This window comes from Herpailurus yagouaroundi, unplaced genomic scaffold (assembly GCF_014898765.1).
Source record: "Herpailurus yagouaroundi ecotype Mexico unplaced genomic scaffold, PumYag 139, whole genome shotgun sequence".
Taxonomy (NCBI): domain Eukaryota; kingdom Metazoa; phylum Chordata; class Mammalia; order Carnivora; family Felidae; genus Herpailurus; species Herpailurus yagouaroundi.
Window position 1 is genome coordinate 64534558 of NW_024412394.1, and position 25570 is coordinate 64560127.

Sequence of the window (25570 nt, forward strand, 5' to 3'; positions counted from 1 at the left end):
ATGTCCCCTAGTGGGAATGTAATTGTTCTGTACTACAGAGATTGTACAAGGACTTTAGACACAAAAAGCATTTCCTGGCAAATAATCTTTGCCTCCCGCCTACCCACCACCCCCCCCCCCAAAAGAAATTCTAGAAAAGTTTCCTGAAAGATAGAAATGTTAAAGATAAACAGACATATTTTGATGATTGAGTTGGGCTTTTGTTTTGCTTTGTTTCTTCCCGTAAACAAATACTCAAATGTCCACTTCATTGTGTGACTAAGTTGGTATCATTAAGTTAGGACTGGGTGTGTATATGTGGGTGTGTGTGTGTGTGTTGGGACGTGGGTGTGTATGCACACGTGTATTTAAAATGCTAGAAAAGACATTGCAGCCTAAGGTTGAAGGAGAGATGATTTCAGAAACAACCACCTATATGAGGCAAGCAGGAAAAGTGGGAGACTGGTGTTTCAGTGATCTAAACAGTAATTGTAATGGGGTGCTTGCTATAAATGGACCCTTTGCATCATTGTTTCTCTGAATTAGAGGATTCCTTGCTGAAGGCACAAGACCATTGAAGGAAGTAAAGCATCTGGTTTGTTTTGTAATGAGAAGCAGGAATGCAAGGTCCACGCTCTTAATAATAAACAAACAGGACATTGTATGCCATCATCACAGGATGTCCTTCCTTCAACAGAGGACTGACTGGGGCTGGAGGAAAAGCCGGACAGGGAGTAGAACGAGCCCCACTAATTACTGCCTCCGTCTGCCCTCCACTTGGAGTGATCAGTTCAACATTCTCTTGAACCGTGAAAAGATTAATGCCCTACACTTTGCTTACACGCGCCCCTCAGAGTTTGGTTGTGGGTTTGGGGAGGAGAGCAAAGGCCAAAAAATTTTCATCTGTAGGATTATAAGTCTTCCCTATTTCCCTATTTACTAAAGAGTTGAGAGAGGGAAGTTAGTTCTGCCGAATGTGGATGTATTTCAGTTAGCAGGAGAAATGGAAGCTGACGAGTTTTGGAGGGGAAATGTGCATTTCACGGGCCAGAGCCGGAGGACTAGTCAGCTTCATTTTATTACATCACGTGGAAAAATAATTTCGCATGCTCTTTTCAGGTAAATGGTGTACGTTCGTTAAAGTGTGGATTCGAGCCGAGGAACTACAAAATTTTTAGGTAATTTTTAGGTTCCCCTAATTTAAGGAATGTGCGCCCCCTTAGAAAGTCTCGGCAGGAAGGAGGGCGGGCTGAGTATTTAGAATACAATACAGCCCGAGCGAACGTTGAGGTTAAGTGCTTTCAAAGGGAAGTGAGAAGATTCCAAGTAAATGTTGAAATTCACATGCGAAGAGAGGAAGCTCGGGGCGGCTGGCGATCCGGGGGGAAAGCCCTGGGCCGAGCTCTGCGCGGCCCCGGCGAGTTCAGGTATGGCCACGCCCCCCTTCAGCAGCTGGTGGGAGTGAATCAGACGAATGGGAAATCTGCTGCAGGGAGGGGAAAGGAGCCTCCGGTCTGGTTAACACAGACTGAAAGTGCTGCAGTGACACTCAGCCCTCCAGTGCTGCGGAGAGGCAGAGCAGCGCGCGGCACCTGTCCGCGGCCGAGAGAGCCGGGACGCGGGCGCCGGGGCGGCCGTACAAAAGGAGGGATCGCCGAGGTGCGCGTCAGTCCTCAGCCCGCCAGGGGACGCGGAGGAAATGTGGACTGTGTAGAGATGAGCGACACTTATCTCCGATGTTGGATATTTGCTTGGAAAAACGTGTGGGTACGACCTTGGTAAGGAACTTGATGTTGTTTTTCATCCTGGAATTGATCAGAAATTGTTGTTGTTGTTGTTGTTGTTGCTGCTGCTGCTGTTGGCGTAGTCGCAGTAGAAACCAGAACTGCTTCTGCTTTAGGGCGCTTAGAACTGTCAAACATTTATAAGACTTTTTCCTTATGAATCATTAACCCCTTCAGTTCTAGGCATAAATGTCAATTCATTGAAACTTCGGTAGTGGCTCCTGCCCACCCCCGTCAAAATAACTCCTCCGGGTTGGCTTTGTTTTTAAACTTCGCTAGATTTTAACATTTATTTACCATCATGACTGTCCATGTGGGAACTAAATGAACACAAGCAAGTTTGCTTAAGTCGTAACAGGGGAAAGAGAACTTTGCATCTGACTTCTTTTTAAAAGAGCATCATGTTTAGGGAAGAAATAGAAGAATGTAAAAGAGAGCCACCTTGAAGGACTTCCGCCGAGTGCTGTGTTTACATTCTAAGGAGGACACGTTCTTACATGGAAATGATACCCGCGTTCCTACTTTTTTTTTTTTTTTTTTTTTTTATCAAGCCTTGTCTATATGGGAAAACATTCCAGAAGTTGTTTACCTTTTTTCCTCTCTCTCTCTCTCTCTGGAAAGCACTTTTCCTGAGTGCAAGGGGGGGATTTGCGGGAATATCCTTATCAGTTTACAAATGGAAGCAGTGTCTGTCCTCGGAGCTTCTATATTTGTTATAACTTTAGTTACAGTAAACTGAAGCACATCAGTGGCTTCTGGGAATTCGTACACTTTCAGATTTAAATGGAAAGTGCTATTTGTAGCTGAGGGCTCCTGAAGGAATTCTCTCCAGGGAATGCTATTGAAGAGTTTTTATGCTTTGTTGTTTTGCTTTTTCAAAATTTGGCGTGAGATGCCCACCAGTCAGAGGAAACTGCCAGGAGTTTTCCCCTTTCGCCCATTTCTCCTCCTCTTTTTCCTGTGCTCCAAATCATTTCTGAAAAGCTGCAGCTCAGGGATGCTGGCAGGATGCAACCCTTCCAGTCTCCCGTGTGAGAGGATGAAAGGGAGCCCTGCAGCAGAGGAGGGGGGGGCGGAGAGTTGTTTTGAAAGTTGTTTTGCGTTGGGAGCTGGTGGGAAAGTTCAGTCTTCCCCATTTGGAAAAGGCCGGCTGGGTTCCGCTCCTGCCCCACACGCGCTTTCCATTTTTAGCTTCATTCAGAGGCAGACAGAGCTCCTTCCTCTTCCTCTCCTTGTTTGTGACACTTTTCTGAGGCAGCTTTTCCACAGCGCGGAGGGTCTGGCGGCCATGACCCCAGGCGTTCTGGGACATAGGACCCAGGGCCCACAGCATTTTTCTGCTGTGAGAGGTAAAGCAGGGATTGTTTGGAGGTGTTTCTTTTCTTTTTGCCACCCCCCCCCCCATGAGGTTGCCACAGTCCGTCTTTCTTTTTTTAAAAAACTAAGTAAGAGTGGCATTTTAAAACCTCGCTTCTTCAAGGCAGTCTTCTTTATACGGCTTTTTGGCTCTTACTCAACTGTACCAAGCACTCTTGCATCTGCTTTTAAAGTCTTCAGACTACTGTATTAGTCATAGCCTCTCACAGGGAGCCACAGGACAATGGGGATTAAAGGCCTTTCCCTTCTCTTCCAGGCTGCCCCGAAGTGTAGCTCCAGTGCTGTGAGGTTTCGAGGGGTGACCGGGACCATGAAAATGGACATGGAGGACGCAGACATGACTCTGTGGACAGAGGCTGACTTTGAAGAGAAGTGTACATACATTGTGAACGACCACCCCTGGGACTGTGGGGCCGACGGAGGGACCTCAGTTCAGGCAGAGGCGTCTCTACCAAGGAATCTGCTTTTCAAATATGCCACGAACAGCAAAGAGGTAAGCCTCTGGTTTGTTGCTGGAGAAGATTGGCACCTGACGCCAAATCTCCCTACTTGCCCTTGCGGCCTCGTATATCCGTGAGAATCTGTAAGTATCAATACTTAATCGATCCCTTAATTCCCTTCTTTCATTGCTTTCTCTTTCCCCAGGTCTGTCCTCCTCATTTCCTGCAGCTCTCAGCTGCTCCCTACTAATTAGTAAACAGTTCAGTCTTTTGGTGAGTTGACACATCTTGGGAAAGCTGCATTGCAGAAGGAGGTGGGCGAAATTGACAGTGACCTTGGAGAAAGCCACTGTCCACCCCCGGACTCCCTGACCCCTGGTCCTCCAATTGTACGGTAGCTTCTGAGGGAGAAAACTTTTTCTTAGGGGGAAAAAAAAAAAAGTTTTTCATGTTTCCTTTGTCTCCTTTTGGTCATGAGATGGCTTTATTCTTTTTAATGAGCCAGCTTTATTAGCTGGGTTTCTAAAATTATTCTCAAAACCTTGACGTGTTTATGAACTGAAGTGATGGTGTAGACCAAGAAGAGGTTCGTGTAAAAGTGTCCTCTGTCCGGATGACTTCAGAGCTAACCACTGTGTTTATCTGCGGCAACTCCTTTGCTCTGGCTGGGCTGGCAGGCCGATTCCTTATTGGCCTCTGAAGTGGGTACACCCTTTGTTGTTTCAAAGGGGCTGGAAACCCAAACTTGGAATGAGCAAAGGATTTGTGTTTACCCTTTTATATAACGATTATAGTGAGGCGTGATGTTTAGCTGTGAAATAACTTGCAGAACCACCTCTGGTTTTGAGAATTCAGCTACTGCGGTTAGTTGTTCTTACTAGTCCATAAGCTGAGCTGACTTGAGGGAATCAGCCCCCCAACAGACTTCCCACCACCACTACTCCCATAGGTTACTGTCGCTTCCGTCACTGTCTTCAGAAAGAAGTGATTCCTTGCTGTAGGAATCCATAATTTGATACTGGGACAATTCATTAGAGCCATGTCAGATCACTTTCCTCCTTCCCCAAGGAACAGTATTTGAAGGAGTCGGGGAGCCTGTTTGGGAAATACTTTGTCTCTTTCCTGTTTGTGTCTGAGTTCAGTGTTTTCGGTGAGGGGGAGACACAGCTGTCTAAAATTAAATAGAGCAACTCTGCTTTGAGTTTCATTAAAGCTTAACCTTTTTTTTTTTTTCCCCCTGCTGGAAGAATGGAGGCAGATTTTTTTTTAAAGCAAAATTTAAATTGTAGTTGTACATGAATGTTACCAAAAATTTAACCCCCAGAGGTCAGCCTTAATTATACCTCTTTCTGAAAGTAACCGTCTTCTCATTGAAAGTCTCATAAGATGTGGCCCGTGGAATCAATGTAGGATATGTTTGGCTATTTAAAGTTTGACTGTGGTTTTAAAAGGTGTAGTGTGTTTTTTCCCATATCACATTTGACCAAATATTGGTCCGTTCTCAGGGTTCATTTTTGTGCTGTGTTGCCCTGTCCTGCCCATTGTTTTAAAGACCTCTATTCTGTGGTTCATCTTTGGCTTTTAATTCTATAATGTTCTTATCGTCAGTTCAGCTCTTAGCTTGTTTTTCAATTTCCATCATTCTGCTTAAAATCATAGCTCAATAAAGGAATGCCCTCAGATTATTAGTCCAAGGTTCAGAACGATAGTCCCTTACCTAAGATGTATTGTGAGAAGCGTGAGCCAGGACTAGGAGCAAAGTTCTCTTGACTTCCCCAGCCACTGCTTCTTGATTATGCTACACTGGCCCCTCTTGGTGTCACTGTGGTTTTATTTATCGTCTTTACATCTTTCAGCCCAATCCTTTATTAAGCTTCTTTGGTGTTTTTTTTTTTTTTTTTTTTGGTCTGAACATATAACTTCCTATTTCAGTATGTTCATGCAGTATCTGTATCCCTAAAGAGGGTCTTTTCAAAGCTAACCTAATGAGAGATCAGGGCCTTCTATTCTATTTTCCCACATCCGTTCCTAATCATAAAAGCAACCAGGAAGCCAACTTAAATGTAATACTGTCTTACACTCACTCTGGAATTTGTACCTGTTTTTCTCTTTCTTTCTTCCTTTTTGCCCTTTTGGGAGAGGACAGTTTCCTTAAGGTGGTGAAAGAAGCCTGGGGAATTGAGCCATTGAGGGTGTGATACCTGCAGACAGTTCTAGAACAGAAACCTTCAGGATTGATGAAATGTTTACATTATCATTATTCAGTTAGTTCTTTCAGTCCCACCAGCCATGGAAAGAGGAGGAAAAAAAAAGCTTTCTACGTGGGGTTTTTATCTCACTGATTTATCTTGCCCTTCTTTACATGTTTTCATTTAAATAGCAGAAGATGTTACATTATGTACTGTTGTGCTGACATACTGGGGGATTTTTTTTTAACAAGACCATTTTTCATTATGAATTTGTGCTATGTGTCAGCACCTTTTTTTTTTCTTTGGGTTTAAAAACAAAACATACAAACCATATTTCTGATCTTGACCCTCATTTTTAGATTTGGTTTAGAATCATTCTGCACCTTTAATGAGGCTGTTCTTACTTCCTATTTCCAGAACTGAAGCCAAATATAGACCTACTATTCAAAACTTTTAGAACTTTTTTTAACTGATGGGTTATTCTTTTAGGGGGATTTTCCCCTTGTCCTCCTGAAATAATCTTTTGTGAATACTTGAATACAGCAAGATCAATGTAAGCATTTATATTTTAGAAGCGGTAGCCTGTGTTGAGTTTGCTTGTATTCAAGAGGCACAGTGGCTCTGAGTCTGACCTCCCAGAGTCTTGTGGTGATAAACATCAGGCCAATGATGGGGACTCGCTGAATGTCTTGTTTTGATTGAAGTCCATTATTAACTCAAGCCATCTGTAAAAAGTATCTCTCCATAACATGCAATTCCCTCTTCTTCATAGTGCCTTTTATTTGTGAGACAATGTACCATGTTTCCTTTAATACAAAGATAATTGTGGAGGAAACCTTCCAAAAACATCTCTCATCCATTCCACCCCCTTTTTTAAAAAAATGAAGTGAATTGCAAGCTGAAGTCCTAGTCCACTACACAGTTCTAGTTATCTCAATGCGAATATCCTTGTCTTCAAAATAGAATTTTAATCGAAGAAATCATTTTTATAGGGGCAAATCTGGGGAGGGGGAGAGATAGCTAGTAATTTAAATCATCTTAATGTAATTTGGGGTGATGATGCTCATACCACATTTAAACTTGAATAAGGTTTCTGCTTAAAGCACGCTGCTATGAGTGTGTATCTGTATATTCCTTAAAGGAGGAATTGCTTAAAAAAACAAACAAAAAAAAAAACCAAGTTTATATTCTCCTTGATATCGGACTTTGATTTAGCAACCCCCATCCTAAGTTGTGAAATCTTCATTTTGTATGATGAAAAACAAGCCCTTTTTTTTTTTTTTTTTTTTTGTCTGGAAGCCTCAGACATCAGGGTGTGTCCTGTAACCGAGGCCACTGACAGAGACAGATCTGCCCAAATGGTGGAAGGATTGGACCCCAACATAATGCATGGTATGGAAGAGCTTGGCCGGAGGCAAGAGAGGGGCAAGGATGTGTAGAGGCCAGGGTCTTGTCCCTGATAGGTTAATGGGAGGCACACAGCAGCCTGCCCCTAGTAGTAATTCTTTAGGACCCTGGTCAGTTCCTGTGAAGTTTCCTTCTTGAGATAGGTGAACACATTCTTAATTAGTCTTTTTAGCACTGTGAAATCCAAGGCATACACCAGGTTCCTCTGTATCATGTGCTTGCTCCAAGGATAGAATGTTGTTGGCTCAGGTTCACAGCTGGATCTTTCTAGGGCCAGAGGGAGAATATGACTAGGTCTTCCACTTCCCATTAAAAATGACCTTGGTTTCTGTTGCCCCTCCACAGTTACCTAGCCGAGTACTGTAATCTTAAAATTGCAGCTTGTATGTCCTCTTTGAATAATGTCTCAGACACAGATATCAGATGAAGGCATTTATCCCGTATGAAAATGCTGGACTGGGAATGGATATAGATGGCATATAAGCCATACAATTCTTTCCAACCTTTGAAATTCTATGATTTTGTGTCTCTGTTTATCCACTTTTGTGTTTATATGTTTCCTATAGCTCTTGTATAATAGGAACTTAAAATAATAGGGTTCTGTCTCACTTGTAAAGATAATCCAATATTGAAGGCTCTTTGGCTCTTTTTTAAATCAGAAAACTTTCATAGACCTCTCTTCTTCCACAGACCCTCCTCTTTTTAATTGTTCTCCTGTCTCCTCTCCTGCTTAATTGCATTTGTAAAGTTATAAATGGCAAATACTGTCTTATAGCGTCCTCGTGACTTTCTTATACTTGTACTCAAGTAGGTGCTGGGTGGCTATGTCTTCTGAAAATTCTTTTGTGGAAACATGATTCTGTCGAGTTTTTTGGCCATAAGAAAACTGTGTGTGTTTTCTTAGTATAAGATTGATAGATGAGAAGCAAGAGACCTCATTGGTTAAAAAAAGAGCAATTCAGAAGAAAAAACCTGACCTCAATATAATGCTACTTGTTGGTAATCAAGCTCTGACTCCCAAGACACTGTCTTCAAGAGACTATAATTTAAAACAAAGTTGATGAACCAGTTGAGTACCTTTCTTTAAATTACTGCTTTAAAGTGGATATGTTGAAAATATCAACTACTAATTATTGGCTCACCAACAAATGACATTATTTGTTTTTCCTGTTTGTCATTTTAATATTATGGAATAATCACTCAAATGTGAATGCCAAATGATTTGCGTGTCATAGAAGTCAATTCCATGAATTTTTCAAATTAATTAGGTGCAATAACGTAAATAACGAGCCTCTGAATAAGTAAGTCTACTTCAGCTTTAGTACAAATTTTTATCTCAAGACTGTTCTGAGGCACTCCTGTCCCCAGTCATTTTACTGCCAACAAATACCAATAACGATGAACTGTATTGAAAGGGCACGTAGATGTAAATGAAGGCAGAGGAGGAGGATGAAATGAACATCTGCTTTTTTCAGCTCTCTGCCAGAAATTCATAAAGTACCAAAAATAACACTTTAGCTCACAACCTTGTTTCAACTTGTGTTAGGTGTAGGAAATTTTCTTTCTTTCTTTCTTTTTCCTGTCTTTTCAGTCTGGGTATGCTCCATTGAGGCTTGTATATTGAATACCAAATTGTTAAAAAAAAAAAAAAATCATTGACTGATGAGAAATGTACACGAGAAAGATTGGACTTTACAACCATGTAGATGTGCTTATTCCATAACCATTTAAACAGATTTAAATTCTTGATGGAGATTTATTGAGGTACCCACGTACATCACAACCAAAATCTGAGAATCCCCTGTGAACATTCACTGATACATATATTGGGACCTACCATTGCGGGTACACAATTACACAGGAGCCACCGGGCTTCATAAAACCTGGAAATAAATATTCTCTTTTACCTCCGCTCTTGGTCCATGTCAGTAAGGTATTCAGTAAGTAAAAAGTATTCAGTTTTGGACAAGAAAAAAATAAAAATGGGAAAGTGACTGAATAAAAACCAAAACAAAACTGTAACTGCAAAACGTTGCAGAGGACCACTTACAGAATTCTTTTGAATAGTGATGAATTGCTTCCTGATTCGTGGTTGGTGATTTTTTTCACTCCCTTAAAGAAATTTACGATCAAGGAGGAACTGGCGTAGTTAACATGTTTCTTTAGCAAGGCTCTGGTGTGATACATCCAGTCTGAGAAGGTCATTTCCTCAGATCTTAGAACCCACAGCTCTCCTCGGTATAAATTCCATTTCAAAGGATAACTTTTGACCACTGTTGAGTAGAAGATGCTAGAGGAGAACAAAGTTACTTGAAGATCTTTCCTCTATTAAGGAGAACTTACAAGCCATGAAAAAAAAAAAGAAAAACCTCATCTGGAATGAAAAAACATATAATGTGTTTTGCTTCTGGTTCCTTAGGTCTTTGTGGAACAACCAAAGGGCATTATTTTGGTTTCTGAGGTTAAAACTATTTTATTCCCCTCAAGCATGCTATGTTTATAGTTTGAGGGAGAAGGAGAAATAAGAAACTAGGAGCAGGCTGAAGTAGTTTACTCTTGACAGTCTAATTCTGCAATATCTGATTCTAAAATCAGGTAAAACAATGATTATCTTCTCTGTTTTTCTAGCATGAAAAGTAATAATAAAAATAAAGGACCTTCAGTCACCAGAGAATAATCGTTTAGATGATTTTCACGCTTGGTTGGGTATTTGCTTATGATCCGGGAGTTTGAAGGATGGCCTCCCCCTAAGATGAAGCTTGTTATTAAAATTATGTAGGCACCATTAATATCTGCTCTCCATATCATAATTTTGTCATTGTTGATTGTACTACCACTTGGCAATTCAATGAAAAAGTTAGTTAATATTTTACAGTTGAAGTAATTATCTCATATTTTACCCCCTATAGGTTATTGGAGTAGTGAGTAAAGAATACATACCAAAGGGAACACGTTTTGGACCTCTAATAGGCGAAATCTACACCAATGATACTGTTCCTAAGAACGCCAACAGGAAATATTTTTGGCGGGTAAGTAGAGAAAATTGTTTCAGACTCTTTAAGAATTAAGGGAAAAAAAAATGGAGCTAGAATTGCTGGGTCACTTCCTTTTTCAACCTATACTAGGGCTCACCACAACATTGGGGCCCCTGTGGACGCAGGGCATTGTAAGCAAATGCGATTGAAACTGGTTAAATATGTGGCTCTAGAAAAGCAGCCTGTAGGTGATTAGGGATGGAGATATGGACTGTATGTGAATCTTAATTTTTGCAATTCATTAGAGCTTTGTGATGAAAGGAAACAGTTTGCTGCTTGTTTCAAGGGTAGGTTCATTTGCATTTCTCTGCAAGGAAGTAGTAATGAGTCACCAAGCCTTAGATTTCACCCCTTCTTGATTTCTTGCTGAGTTAACTTTAATTGAATGGAAGAGTAATCGTAAATGAATTAGCTTGAAAATACATGCAGTTAAGGAAGGATGCGTGGAAGATGCCACTAGGGGAATGGAGATGACTAGGACTAGTCATGCATCTACACGTAAAACTGTTGGATGTGACTGTATGCACATTGCTCCCATAGCATAAGGGAAATGCTTACAATCATGGGAGAGCATAAAGGTCTGGCCCATACAATTTCCTTTGGAATATCAAGATTAGAAAGGACCTCAAAGATAAACTAATTACATGGATTTTTGAGTAAAAGGCTCTGAATTAGAAGGGAACAGAGAAAAAAATTGGACTGCTTTCCATCTTCCTGTAGATTTCTAGGATATTCAGTTTTCTCAGTTAGAAAATGAGAATATGCTTATTAAATTTAAAAGTAATTTTTTTATACATACTTGCATAAAATGTTCCTGACTACTGGGGAACCATGGTTTGAATTCTTTTATGAAACAGCTGCATGATAACAACAAAAACTGGATTATACTTATTTTGGCCAGTATTTACCGAGGATGCCTAGATCTTTTGGACAAGTGTCTTTATAAAAGGCTTCCATTTGGGGATCAGTCAGAAGCTGTTCCATAGAAACAGGATTTTTTTTTTTTTTAATTCAGGAAGTTTTGTGTTTTTAGAAATTTATTTTTCTATTTTCAAAACGTGAGAAAATGCTAAGAATTGTGTGCTCACAATTTTTATTTAATATTTACACATGCTTGGGGCACCTGGGTGGCTTAGTCATTTGAGGGCCTGACTTTTGATTTCAGCTTAGGTCATGATCTCACAGTTCGAGAGATTGAACCCCCCATCCGGCTCTGCACTGACAGTGCAGAGCCTGCTTGGGATTCTCGCTCTCCTTCTCTTTCTGCCCCTCCCCCACTCATTCACAAGCGTGAGCTCTCATTGTGTCAGTCTGTCTGTCTCTCAAATAAACTTTATTTTTTTTTTAATTTTTTTTCTCAACGTTTATTTATTTTTGGGACAGAGAGAGACAGAGCATGAACAGGGGAGGGGCAGAGAGAGAGGGAGACACAGAATCGGAAACAGGCTCCAGGCTCTGAGCCATCAGCCCAGAGCCCGACGCGGGGCTCGAACTCACGGACCGCGAGATCGTGACCTGGCTGAAGTCGGCCGCTTAACCCACTGCGCCACCCAGGCGCCCCTCAAATAAACTTTAAAAAAATCTTTAAAAAAATAATTACACATGCTTCAAATATATTTACTTCATGACTTCTAATGGGCAAAATGCCAGTGAGTGCATTTTTGCCTTTCTTGCCAATAAAATTTTCTCAGAAATGAGCCACAGAAGTGTGTAATTCTTGGAGTCAAAGGTCTGAATTAACACATGCCAGCATAAGACTTAATGATGTGTGGTCATTTTTTTTTAAAGGCAAGAAATACCTGAGAACCTCCTGTCTCTGTCCCAATTCTCTGGTTCGTTAAAGGTTCTCTATAAGTAACTGAAATGCTTTCCTTGGGAGGATTTATTTGAATCAGTCTTTCACATACAAAGGATATTGTAGGAGAAAACTCCCCACATGTTGTTAAAAGCATCCTGATTTTGCTGGCAGGAATATGAACATCTGTTGTAAGGAAAGAAAAACTTCCATCACTTCCATCCAGATTACACAGGCAAAGAAGAGTAGGGATGTTCAAGTTGAGAAACCAGTGAGTGACATTTCTTGTAACTGTACTATGAGTCAGCACATTTTTAATCTTCCTGATAATATATGGCAATGTAGTGAGGTAAGAGAGAGCAGTGTTCATTTGACGTATGCATTATTTTATTTTCGAGTGTGTGTGTGTATGACTTCATGGCATTGACATTTCTGTCTTTTAAATGAGGATAACAGTAAATTGTAGTCCATGGATGGCTGACTGGAATCTCATACCCGTAGCTTTAGAAAGCAGTCTCCGCCCAGCGAAGAGTGCAGAGCGATGGAACCCCATGTTCCTGGAAGTTTGCACATCAGAGTAAACAAACTTGAAAACCCCTCTTGATAGCAGAATTCACCCAGCCTTGTTCCATTTTCTCTTAACAAAACACACCGCAAAAGCTCTCACAAGCTGCTTTGATGAAGCCACATGTATTTCCCCCTTCACAATTTACAGGAAGTTACTCTTAAAAGAAAGTGATTCTGGTGTTTACTGCCCGTGTTAAAGGGACAGAGTTCCTTTTTGTTTCTGATAACGTTTGAGTGAAATACAGAAAGGATTTATAGACTATCATAGTCAGTATGTGACTAGGAACAAAGCAATAACCTGCTGTCCGGTTAGAGCAAAATTTCTGCTATGAACAGTGCCCTACTACGCGAGGACTACAAGTTGCAGATAACCAGGTATTGATTATAGATGTATAAGGAAATTTCTTAAGACTGAAGAAAAAAATGGTCCATCTTGAAAAGAGGGAGAGAAAAGCTTTCTGTGGAAGCGGAAGGAGTTTGTTTATAAAGTAGTTTCAGCAAGACTGTAGGTTTTAAATTTTTCCTCTTCTTACCTCTGCCTTTTCACTGAGGAGCCTGAGTGCGTGTGTTAACCAGAAAGTAGTGGTACTGTGGGGCAAACTTTGAATTCTTCGTTATGCGTTGCCTTTAAAGAACAACATAGCATGGGGCGCCTGGGTGGCGCAGTCGGTTAAGCGTACGACTTCAGCCAGGTCACGATCTCGCGGTCCGTGAGTTCGAGCCCCGCGTCGGGCTCTGGGCTGATGGCTCAGAGCCTGGAGCCTGTTTCCGATTCTGTGTCTCCCTCTCTCTCTGCCCCTCCCCCGTTCATGCTCTGTCTCTCTCTGTCCCAAAAATAAATAAACGTTGAAAAAAAAAAAAAAAGAACAACATAGCTTATTCCTGTTCTTTTTTGAAAAACGTGTGCCTATGGCCCTGTGGGTGGTGTTTTAGCCAACCACCCTTCAGATAAGAGGGTTCCCTCTCCTCTCCTTTGGCTTGAAAGACAAGCGCAAGGCCGAACATGTTTATCAAGAGGAAAAGTGACTTCTCAGTAGACTGTCAAATTCTGGCTTCTGTCCCAGTGCTCACTTTGTTATGGCAGGTGAAGTTCACCTTTGCCCCACCCAGTGTTTCCACAAAAAGGCAAGGTTCCAAGTATTCTTATGAACAAGTGTTACTTCTGGACTTGGAGGCTTGGGGGTGGAGGATGTTTGCATAGTTTAAGCCTTGGGCGGGGGTGTAGGAAACGGCAAGTACAGAGGCCATAGAAAAAGCTGAGAGACTCAGTTTGACGTATTCAGTTGACTTGGTCTTCTACCCAGTGACTCAAAGCATTAAAAGTCAGCATAATCGGAACTAAAGTTAGTAGCATCGCCCATTTGCCATTCACGGCTGTAGCAAAAGTAATACTCTCTGGTGGTTTGGTCCGCCTGAGGCGGCTCCTTAAATGAAATGTTGTGTTTCATTCTTCTGTTGTTTTTCCCCAAACATGAAAAGACGATAAAACTGAAATGGAAAAGGTAACTGACAAAGTGTGCCTTACCTGTTTCTGCCCTTACTTACGCTGATTCAAGACTACTCTGGCTAAACCGATTTCGTTCTTTTTTTCTAACTGGGCCACAGGGAACGAGAAAGCACACTCCTCCGTACTTGCTGTGTTTGTTCTTCAGGGTGCCGGGGAAGCTTTCCATTGCTTTGGGGCTGACTTTCTTTCACACGTCTGTCTTTTCATTTGGACAGATCTATTCCAGAGGGGAGCTTCACCACTTCATCGATGGCTTCAATGAGGAGAAAAGCAACTGGATGCGCTATGTGAATCCGGCGCACTCTGCCCGGGAGCAAAATCTGGCTGCGTGTCAGAACGGGATGAACATCTACTTCTACACCATTAAGCCCATCCCTGCCAACCAGGAGCTTCTTGTGTGGTATTGTCGGGACTTTGCAGAAAGGCTTCACTACCCTTATCCCGGAGAGCTGACAATGATGAATCTCAGTAAGTGGATTATAGAACAAAAAAATAAAATAAAAAATGCCAGTAATGTCAGTTCTGCCCCTATGAGCTAATAACATGTTGTTTAATTATATGGCTTCATTTGTTGGGCCAAGTAGGTGGCTTAAACAAGGGACTAGGAAAAGGGAAAACAATTTTTTTTGAGTCCCTATTCTCCATTATGAAACTCGACCACGTAAACTATTAAAAGCTATTTTGAGTGTTTAATTCAGAAAATTGGAGGAAGAAATATATGTCCAATTGTAATCCTTCCAAAAGGGGGCAGGTAGTAGTATAAAAGGGATTGGTCCTGACATGCCTAGTCTTTAAGGGATAGCCCTTGTTTGTGGTGATTTGTTGGTGCTTAAAATGTGTGTTGAAATATTATAGAGATGCACATTTGGTTATCAACTCACGGTCTGATGTAGAACATCCAGGATTGTCTCTGGAAAAACTCACAGCTACAATTTTAAAAATATTCTTCTAAATGGATAACTCTAAATATTTTATATCATACCTTCCTTCCTTATGGCAGAAACCTAATCCTAATTATCTAATCTCCTGATCCGTATTACAGTAAGCCACGTATCACTTTATTTTTAATTTTTTTAAACCTTTTAAATTTATTTTAAAGTTTACTTATTTATTTTGAAAGAGAGAGAAAAGGCACAAATGGGGGAGGGGCAGGAAGAGAACCCCAAGCAGGCTCCACACTGTCAGTACAGAGCCTGACTTGGGGCTCAAACCCACAAATTATGAGATCATGACCTGAGCCGGACATTCAGCTGACTACGCCACCCAGGCACCCCTATCACTTTATTTTAACAAATTCTCAGTTCCTTGGGTTTATAAGCTTTTACTTTTTTATTTGACTATAGTTAATGTCCTAACCTCTCTGGAAAGGGCTACCTCATTTTAGTCATTCTCAAGTGATCTCTAGGAACAATTTAAGAATTGCCATAAAACTCCAATCTGTTGTAATTATGGTTGTATGTTCTTAGACTGCTAAGTTTTAAGGAAGTTTTTAACATTAAATCCTTCTGGCTTAAAGTTTTGGCATCTAAATTCTGAAATTTTTGTAACTATTTGTTTTGATATTATTTCAAACTTACAGAAGAGTTACAAGAATAGTACAAAGCATTCCCCAGATATACCAACTATTGATAATGAGGTCTCAGTTGCTTCATCTGAAGGCTGAATTACTTTAGTTCACGTTTTCACCTTTGAAACATTTGGAATGAATGTTAACATAAATTAGAATTTTGAATTTTGACTTTAATTTTGGGACCTGTTAACAAACCAATTACCTATCCTACTCAGGTGTAAGCCAATTCTATAGCTATTTGGTGCTCATCCCACACTGTCTAGTTTATTTGATCTCCCTAGGATCTCAATACTGTGTTTGTCACTTTCTGAAAAGGTGGGGCTGTAAAAACTTACCAACCTCCCTCACAGGATCACCTTTTAGGTTTGCATTCATGGTCCCAAACTGCCCCCCCCCCCAATATACACACACACACACACAATCATTGCACCCTTGAGCTTCAGGAAAAGGTCTTGGACTCATTGGAAACAAGACGGCTTCCAACCTGAGCATGAGGGGGGAATCTGGTCCTGATGAAAGGTGTCCGTTCTTTTCCCTCATGTCTCTTCAGAGCTCCCAAGAGTCTGTCACATGTGCTGAGCACCCCAGGAGCCATTCAGCTGTTTGGGCCACTCCCCATGGCCTGGTGGTAAAAGACAACTTCTATTCTAGCAGCTCCTCTCACTAGAGAAGATGTGAGGAAGGTGTGCTGCTTACTCTTGACTTTCTCAGCATGGCAAGTCACTTCTTGACGGTCTCCTTATACTCCTTGATCTTAATCATTCATGGATTCAGAGAAAGACCTTGGTGGGTTTTTTTTTTTTCTTCTTCTTCTTTTTCTTAAACAGTAACTCTGTTTGAAGTGACCCACCCCAGTGACTTTGCCCCAACCATGAAGAAGCTTTCTCACATACATCCTTCACCCTGTGTGGTTGCAAAGGCCCTGCATTTTTATTCCCTGACGAAAGGCTTTTCACAGTATCTAAAATTCAAGTGCTTAACTCTTTGTGTACAGAGCAACTTGTGTGTATACCGCGAAATGACACTTTCGTTCCCACAAATGTCCCTTTTCGTCTGTGCAGAAATTTTTCTAAATGGAGGTTTAACATTTTCAGATACCCTTTCCTTGTCCAGGATTCTAGTCAAGAATGAGAGTGAACAATAACCAGTCACATTAAGCCAAGACTCCTGCTGCAGATTGTGAAACCAGTTGTCCTAGGTGTGGTAGCTGATGATTGAGCCTCTGATCAGGAAAATTTCCACTATTTCATCAGGTCTAATAGGTAGATTGTGTCTTCAAGTGAGTTGTGTTGGGTTTCCATGCTTCAAGCACAATAAGAGGTCTGTGCCAAAATCTCCGTGAGGACTTTAAATGGCAGTGATGGTTCCAATGGGAGAATTTTGAGAAGAGATTCTAATTAAACGGAGGTAAAAAATAATAATAATAATAAGTAGCCAGAAATCACAAATTGGCGTTTTTTAAAACTAAAAGAGTAGAAACTATTAAATTTAACTCTTAACCCCTCCCAAGTTTTTTGGTATTTTTTTCCTATGTATCTAACCAACCCATCTAGAAAACAGTTGACCAAATTATAGACTTCTAAATGTTAATCTGCTTTCTCAGTTTCAGTTGAAAACAGACTTTGTTTTGCCTACTGCAGAACTTCTAGGTTCTTTCTTGTAGTCTTGGGGGTTCTTATTATAGATCGAAAATGTGAGTCGGCATAATTAAGCCATTCAGAGCCTTCAGAAGCAGTTCACTCTTGAAATGACTCCGTCCGCCTACAGCCATTTAAGATTTAAGAACAAAAACAGATCTTGATTTTCTTCTTCATGTTAACTCAAGCTGCTGCTGAGTGGGAGAGTCAGAAATGACACCAGCTCTACTGATTACTCAGCTGCTGAAGGATGATTTTTTAAAATGTACCTTCACAGAGATAGACTCCATGACTTCCACCTTAGAACATCTTAGGGGACTAACGTTTCCCTCTGGATATTGTTTTGGAAGAAGATACAAATTGATTTCTATAAAGGCAGACATCTACTGTGATCTTACTCTAGGCCAGGCCCTGTGCTAATAAGTATTTTGCATAGAAAATGATAAATTCTGATTTTCCTATCATCCGCCCTAATCATTAGCTCTGTTTTCAGTTTATTTTTTTATTTATTTAAAAAAAAATTTTTTTTAACGTTTATTTATTTTTGAGACAGAGCATGAACGGCGGAGGGTCAGAGAGAGAGGGAGACACAGAATCTGAAACAGGCTCCAGGCTCTGAGATGTCAGCACAGAGCCCGACGCGGGGCTCAAACTCACGGACTGTGAGATCATGACCCAAGCTGAAGTCGGACGCTCAACCGACTGAGCCACCCAGGCGCCCCTCTGTTTTCAGTTTAATAACTGAATTATCGGGGTGCCTAGTGAGAACAACTGACTAAATATACGAGGACAGTGCTACTGATGGACTCCCGCTTCTTGCTTATGGTTTTAATCTGTTGAATTTTAGAACCAAGAGAGTATCGAAGCCACCGGAAACATTATGAGACTCAGGTGTAATCTGCCACATAAAAATGGCAGAAACCGGATGGTGAGGTTTCTGTATGTTCATTTTAGGAGGGTGACATCTTTTTTGAAATGTGGTCCTACGTGGGTGCCTTCAAATTGTTCTTTTTCACCTCCATAAAATTCCTTCCTGTGGCTGTGAGATGCCTCGCCTATCAGTTTTCCAACTTCGTTGTCTCTCTTCCTTTACCATTTCAGCTTTAAAAAACAAAAGTGACAATTTGAACTTCCTGCCTGCTGGGCCTCACTGAAAGACTGATATTGGCCCGATAAGGGGTTATTTATTTTGGTTTAGTGGCTTCAGAAATCCCTCTCCCTCAACAAGCTCTCCATCACTGCCCCCATCAGCATCTTCCCTGATAGTGTCCTGGCTGTGTTTATTCTGGGGCTGCTGGCTCACCCTGGAGTAACTGATAACAGCTAGCAGGAGATAACATTCTCCGAGGGCCTCTCACACTGGAATCGAATCCCTCAAGTCTGTCAGCCCAGAGAATGGATTTGAAGAGTTCAGAGTCTGGACTTCCACAGAGTTCATTTCTAGACCTATCAGATATCAGGCCTGGAGTGCTTTCTCAGTGAAATCAAACGGAAACTTTTTTTTTTTTTTTAAGGCGACCACGAATGATACTTTTACAGAGGCTTCCGCATGGTCCCCCAAACCTGTCCTCTTACGATGCAGAGGCCAAGAGCTCTCCTGCCTCCCAGAGCATCCGCACACATGGGAGGGTTCATGCCTTCAACCTACTCCTACTCATGGGGCAGCTGTTCGGTTGGAGGTTGGAATGATCGCCCCTCTGATAACCAGAGCTCCAGCGAAGGAGCGTTAAGTTTTACTTTTGATTTCCAGGGAAGGCCGAACGGGTTGTTTTTGGTATTCCCTGCTCTCGCTGGTGTTTTCCCAAAGGCATCGTTTGTTCGGTGTATTCGGAGGGGCAGGGCTGGCGATGGCCCGAAGAGTCTGGAACTGTCCTCAGTGCTGCTGTTCCTAAGTAGTGTATTTACCGAGTAATAATATAGAATAAATGGTTTCATCTTAGCTGCCTGTTTTCTTTGGTGCTCTAAGTAATTGAACTGGCTCGGGAAGTGCCTGTTGTGGTTTGGCAGAGAAGAGTAGGTCACGCCTTGTGATTCCAGGGGACAGCACTGCTGGGAGCCTGGTTAGACCAGACAGAACCTTGGTGCAGTTCCTGTGCGGTCAGCAAATCGGAGGGGAAAGGGTGGCATCCACATTGCTAATCTATTTGGCACAGGCAGTTTGAACAGGGTTTTATCAAATTCGTATTAAACAAGAATCGAGGCGAAAACTGATGACTGCTTGTTACTTGAAATGAGTCTTAATCTTTCACATCTAGTTCGCAGGGTGTGCTGATTTCCTTTCCGTATACTGTGAACATCAGAGAATGACTTTTATTAGCCTCTGACACCCCCACCCCAGGATTTTTCCACCCCCATTTTAATGGAAGCTCTCCTATTCTAGCTTGAACAGCACTTTGCCATCATACGGTTTTTACTAGTAGAAACAGAAAAATCCAGACGGTGCTCTTCATTTGAGATGCTGCCACTGTCCCCACTCTGCTGAGAAGGAAACCGAGTGGTGTGTGTAAGCAAGTGGCCCCGGGCCCTCTAGAATGAAAGGGCGTTGAGAAGCCAGGTGTCTCTCGCTGGTGGCCAGCTGGCACTCAGGTTTTCTCCAGGAGAGCGCAGCTTTGGAAATTCACTTCAGTTCTCTCTAACCCTCTGAGTAACCTTCCGTTCTTTATTTCAGCACAAACACAGAGCCATCCAAAGCAGCCGAGCACCGAGAAAAATGAACTGTGCCCCAAGAATGTCCCAAAGAGAGAGTACAGCGTGAAGGAGATCCTGAAACTGGACTCGAATCCCTCCAAAGGAAAGGACTGCTACCGCTCCAACATTTCCCCCCTCGCCCCAGAAAAGGACGCGGACGACTTCCGAAAAAACGGGAGCCCCGAAATGCCCTTCTACCCTCGGGTCGTTTACCCGCTCCGGGCCCCTCTGCCGGAGAACTTTTTGAAAGCCTATGGGATGGAGAGGCCGACCTACATCACTCACTCCCCCATCCCGTCCTCCACGACCCCGAGCCCCTCGGCGAGAAGCAGCCCCGACCAAAGCCTCAAAAGCTGCAGCCCGCACAGCAGCCCGGGGAACACGGTGTCGCCCCTGGCGCCCTGCCCTCCGGAACACCGGGACTCGTACGCCTACTTGAACGCCCCCTACGGCCCGGAAGGCTTGGGCTCCTACCCGGGGTACGCGCCGGCCCCGCACCTGCCCCCGGCCTTCATCCCCTCCTACAACGCCCACTACTCCAAGTACCTTCTGCCCCCCTACGGCGTGAATTGCAACGGCCTGGGCGCCATGGGCAACATGGGCGGCGTGGGCAACCTGGGCCTCTTCCCCCGGCTCTACCCCGTCTACAGCAGCCTCCTGGGCGGCGGCGGCCTGCCGCACCCCCTGCTCAGCCCGGCCTCCCTGCCCAGCTCGCTGCCCTCGGACGGAGCCCGCAGGCCGCTGCAGCCCGACCACGCGCGCGAGGTGCTCGTCCCGGCGCCGCACAGTGCCTTCTCCCTCCCCGGGGCGGCCGCCAGCATGAAGGACAGGGCGAGCAGCCCCACCAGCGGGTCGCCCACGGCGGGCACGGCCGCCTCGGCGGAGCACGTGGTGCAGCCCAAAGCTACCTCAGCGGCGCTGGCGGCCCCCGGCAGTGACGAAGCCATGAATCTCATTAAAAACAAAAGAAATATGACGGGCTACAAGACACTGCCCTACCCCCTTAAAAAGCAGAACGGCAAGATTAAATATGAATGCAACGTTTGCGCCAAGACGTTCGGCCAGCTCTCCAACCTGAAGGTAGGCCTTGCGGCGTCGGGCTGCCCGCTAGTGCGCCTGCGCCGTCCCGGTGCGCCCGCCTGCGCCCCCGCGCCCCTGTGCTTTGCTCGCTTTGCGTTTTCAACAGTTGGAGACCCGGCCCGGGAATAGCCCATGGGGCGGGGGTGGGGGGTGGTTTACTTTGCTTTTGCCATCGCTGGCTGTGTGGCTTTGACCTGGTTACATCTCCTCCGCTGACTTTCCTCAGAATAATGAGACCGTGGGGTTTGGGCTGGAAGATCAGTTTATAGAGTCCTGCTGGCCCGTGACTTTTGTTCCTTTCGTTCAAACAAAACAGAGCGTTCCGAAAACCTCGGGGCTCTGCTTGTTGGGCTTTATCCTGATGGTTTTCTTAAGATGTTTGCATCATAAGTGCCCGAGTCCTTGAGCAGACATGTGAGGTCTTCTGGCCAACGCAGAGCACGGCTAACCCACGTGGCTTCTTTCCAGGTCCACCTCAGAGTGCACAGCGGAGAACGGCCTTTCAAATGCCAGACTTGCAACAAGGGCTTTACTCAGCTGGCCCACCTGCAGAAACACTACCTGGTACACACGGGAGAGAAGCCACACGAATGCCAGGTGGGCAGTGTCTCTTGGTAGAAGCATTAAGCTCTGTAGGAGGTGTCTGAGGCATGCCCCACCCTTTGTCATATAGCCCGCAGTTTAAAGCGACACGAGAATACTGCCTTGCCACCGGCCCATAGCCTTGCATCTGCTGATGAGCCGAGATGGTGACACAGCCAGCTTCCAGTGGGTGGAAAATGGCAGGGGAGTCAACGCCTCCTGGTGTGCAGTGTGCCCACATCTCCCTGTTTGCTTAATGCCACACCGTAGGTGCCACAGGGAGGCTTCTCGCCTCACAGGTTGCTGGGCGTTGGTATGTGAGCTTGCCCTTCCCATTGGCAGCTCTTAATCTTCTGGTCTTCCCGTCTCTGCCCTCTTCCCCGCACTGTAGGTTTGCCACAAGCGATTTAGCAGCACCAGCAATCTCAAGACCCACCTGCGACTCCACTCTGGAGAGAAGCCGTACCAGTGCAAGGTGTGCCCTGCCAAGTTCACCCAGTTTGTGCACCTGAAACTCCACAAGCGCCTACACACCCGGGAGCGGCCCCACAAGTGTGCCCACTGCCACAAGAGCTACATCCATCTCTGCAGCCTCAAGGTCCACCTGAAGGGGAACTGTCCTGTGGCCCCGGCCACGGGGATTCCTTTGGAGGACCTGACCCGGATCAACGAAGAAATCGAGAAGTTTGACATCAGTGACAACGCCGACCGGCTCGAGGACGTGGAGGACAACATCGATGTGACCTCTGTGGTGGAGAAAGAAATTCTGGCCATGGTCAGGAAAGAGAAAGAAGAGACTGGCCTGAAAGTGTCTTTGCAAAGAAACATGGGGAATGGACTCCTCTCAGGGTGTAGCCTTTATGAGTCATCAGACCCGTCCCTCATGAAGTTGGCTCACAGCAACCCACTACCTCTGGGGCCTGTAAAGGTCAAACAGGAAACAGTAGAACCAATGGATCCTTAAGATTTTCAGAAAACAACAAGTGTTTTGTTTTGTTTCGTAACTTACGACTTGGCAAGTCAGGGTGCCTGTAGCAGATGCTTGTACATAATTCCAGTGCTGCAAAGCTCTCCTGACGGCAGATGGTTTCCCCTCACCTCTCTGGAATAAAAGAAGGAACTCCAAAGTTACGGAAATCTCAGGGCATAAATGAGGCAAAGACAATATATATATACATATTATATATACTTATTTACACCCCATCTATATATTTGAACCTGTGTATTTTGACTGTTTGTGTGGATATGTTTGCATAGCCTTCCCATTGCTAAGACTATTGCCTAGCCATAATTATTTTTTCAATGATAATCCTTCATAATTTATTATACAGTTTATCGTTCAAAAAGCAATAATTAAAAAAGTTTACAATGACTGGAAAAATTCCTTGTAATTTGAGTTATAAATGTTAGAGTTTTGTCTTGTGGCCATTCTTTGTAGATAATTTCTGCACATCCGTCTAAGTACTTAAGATTTGGTAAAGAAATACATTACTTCAGTTGACCTCCCTCTGTGATAACAGTTTGAAAACGAGGTTTGGTATTGCCAAAGTTAGACAGTTGATGTGTTAATTCATAAGATCTGTCATTTGAACAGCATTGTATACCTTGGGGGGAATGTGTGCAGAATTACCCAACAATAACTTAGAAGAAAGGGAATCTTGTGTGCTTCCGTAGGTAGTTCAGATTTTTTTTTTCTTCCCTAGCCAGGGATTTACCAGAAAGGAGACAAGGCTTTGCCGGCCCGTCTCCCTCTCCAAAATGCAGGGACACCCCACCCCAAAGTCATGTGATCGTTCAGAGTGGTCACATGACTTCTGCATCCCAGTGTATTATCTGAAAATGTGAAGAAGACAAAATGCCATGTTTCAAACCACTGCAAAATGTTCCCAAAGCACAGGTGGTTTCGTGTGTTTGAGGTTTGGGGGCTTGAGTCTGGGTGTTGTTACTGGGTTTTTTGTTGTTATGTCAAAATTGCACAAACGTGGTGCTCTACCAGGAAGGATTTGAGGTAGATAGGCTCAGGCCACACTTAAAAAACAAAAACCGAAAAACGGGTATTCTTGTTGTCTTAGGGTAAAAGCAGGCAATGCATGTTCCTAGTCCCAACACATCAATTGTATTTTTTTTCTGTAAAACTCAGATTTTCCTCAGTATTTGTCTTTTTACATTTTATGGTTAATTTAAGATGAAAGGGCATTGCAAAGTTGTTCACAACAATTACCTCATTGAGTGTGTCCAGTAGTGCAGGAAATGATGTCTTATCTAATGATTTGCTACTCTAGAGGAGAAATGAAGTGTGCTCCAGAAAGATAGAATGTGTGCCATTCTGTCTTTTACTCTGCTAAGCCCAAAGATTACATGTCAGCATTCAAAGTGTAGCAAAGAATGATGTATATTTATAAATCTATTTATACCACTATACCATGTGTATATATAATATATTTATAACCACTTAAATTGTGAGCCAAACCATGTAAAAGAACCTACGCTTCCTAAGGGCCAAAAAGAAAACACACACACACACACACACACACACAAAACAATCCTTTCTAAGATTTTGCTTCACACATGACCTCACAATCACATTGGTGAGCTTGGGCACCCCCTCGCCACTGGAAGAGACCTGAAAACCTTGGTGCAAAGGCGGGGGACTGCATAACAACCAAGGAGAGAGAGTCATTTTTCACCAATAAGGACAATCTAAGATGGCTTTATTTTTGTTTGGCCACGTTATGAGTCTGGTCACACCCAAGTCACAGAAATAGTCCCATTACTCCCTTTACCACTGTTAACTTTTCTCTCTTCATTTCCTTCCTTCCTAAATAACTGATGCATCACTAATCAACCTGGTTTATATATTCAGCCTTTTATTGATGGCAACTAATGACTACCTGCAGAAAAGAACAACAAATTTAGGATAATCCAGGGAAACCTAAGAGCCTTACTGATCTGTTCCTGTAAGTAGCAAAACTGACAATTTCTTTATGGATCAGGGTTTGACAAACACAGTCCTTAACTGTAGGTAAACCAAAGCATCACACTCTGACATTGACACCAAATACTTCCTATTCTGCTCCTTTGTTCTTTTCCCTTTTGTGCTTTCTTATTTGTGGGAATTTTTACCAAGACCTGTGTGGCTTGCGACTTCTTGATTCTCTTTACCATTTGACTTCCCCTCGTAGGCCTCTTACATGTGAATGTTGAGCCCACAATCAACAGTGGTTTTATTTTTTTTCCTCTAATCAAAGTTAAAACTGACCAAAGTTATTGGCTTTTTACTTTGCTAGAACAACCAACTATCTTATGTTTACGTACTGGTTTACATTGTTATTTATGTGCAAATTGTCAAAATGTAAATTAAATATAAATGTTCATGCTTTACCGATACTTGCGTAGTGTCTTCAGTGAAGGGCCAGTGAAGCGACATCTTGACCAAACTGTAAGGGAACACATTTGAACATGACACAGTTTGCCTCTCTCCTGCCCTGTCCACCCTCCCTGCCAGCAAATGATTCCTTCATCTCCCATCTCCATGTGAGACCACACTTGTGAGTGATTGCAGTGTTGATCTGTCTTCTCTCATAAGTGTAAGATTTTTCAATTATGAGCTATGAAAGTGTTCTCTAAGGAAAGCATTTCAAACATTAGCCAGTAAATGGGGGAAGATTTATTTGCTTTTGTTGGGTTTTGTCTGTTTTACTTTCTTGATGGGGATGGGGTGGTGGGGAGGATAGGAAGGCTTAGATCAATTCCGGAAATGCCTTCCTAGCCTCATGCCAGTGTGTGTGTGTGTGTGTGTGTGTGTGTGTGTGTACCCAACCCACTCACGGGTAAGGGGCCCTTAGGGAAGCCCTGGAAACCAGGTTGAGGAATAACACTTTGCCCAGTCACGTTTTTGCTTCAGTAGCGAGCACTGAGCAAGCCACAGGGAAT

General features: G+C 43.2%; 1 protein-coding gene across 2 annotated transcripts; it reads left to right on the forward strand.

Annotated features, from left to right (window-relative positions):
- Positions 1-1503: 1503 nt before the first annotated feature.
- Positions 1504-25022, forward strand: PRDM1 (PR/SET domain 1). Of its 2 annotated transcripts, none has more exons than XM_040474283.1 (7): positions 1504-1757; positions 3397-3633; positions 10086-10205; positions 14296-14548; positions 19956-21055; positions 21524-21652; positions 22029-25022. In XM_040474283.1, exons 1-7 carry the CDS (start codon positions 1716-1718, stop codon positions 22599-22601), a joined length of 2454 nt encoding a protein of 817 aa, XP_040330217.1. In that variant the 5' UTR covers positions 1504-1715; the 3' UTR covers positions 22602-25022. The 2 variants fall into 2 exon arrangements, with proteins under 2 accessions (XP_040330217.1, XP_040330218.1); XM_040474284.1 differs by lacking the exon at positions 1504-1757 and adding an exon at positions 2852-3112.
- The last annotated feature ends 548 nt before the right edge of the window (positions 25023-25570 follow it).

Excerpts from the sequence above, each read along its gene's own strand:
- PRDM1 (XM_040474283.1), top strand. The coding sequence starts at position 1,716 with ATGTTGGATATTTGCTTGGAAAAACGTGTGGGTACGACCTTG. Across the intron at positions 21,056-21,523 it reads GCCAGCTCTCCAACCTGAAG|GTCCACCTCAGAGTGCACAG; the intron begins GTAGGCCTTGCG and ends GCTTCTTTCCAG. Across the intron at positions 21,653-22,028 it reads AGAAGCCACACGAATGCCAG|GTTTGCCACAAGCGATTTAG; the intron begins GTGGGCAGTGTC and ends CCCGCACTGTAG.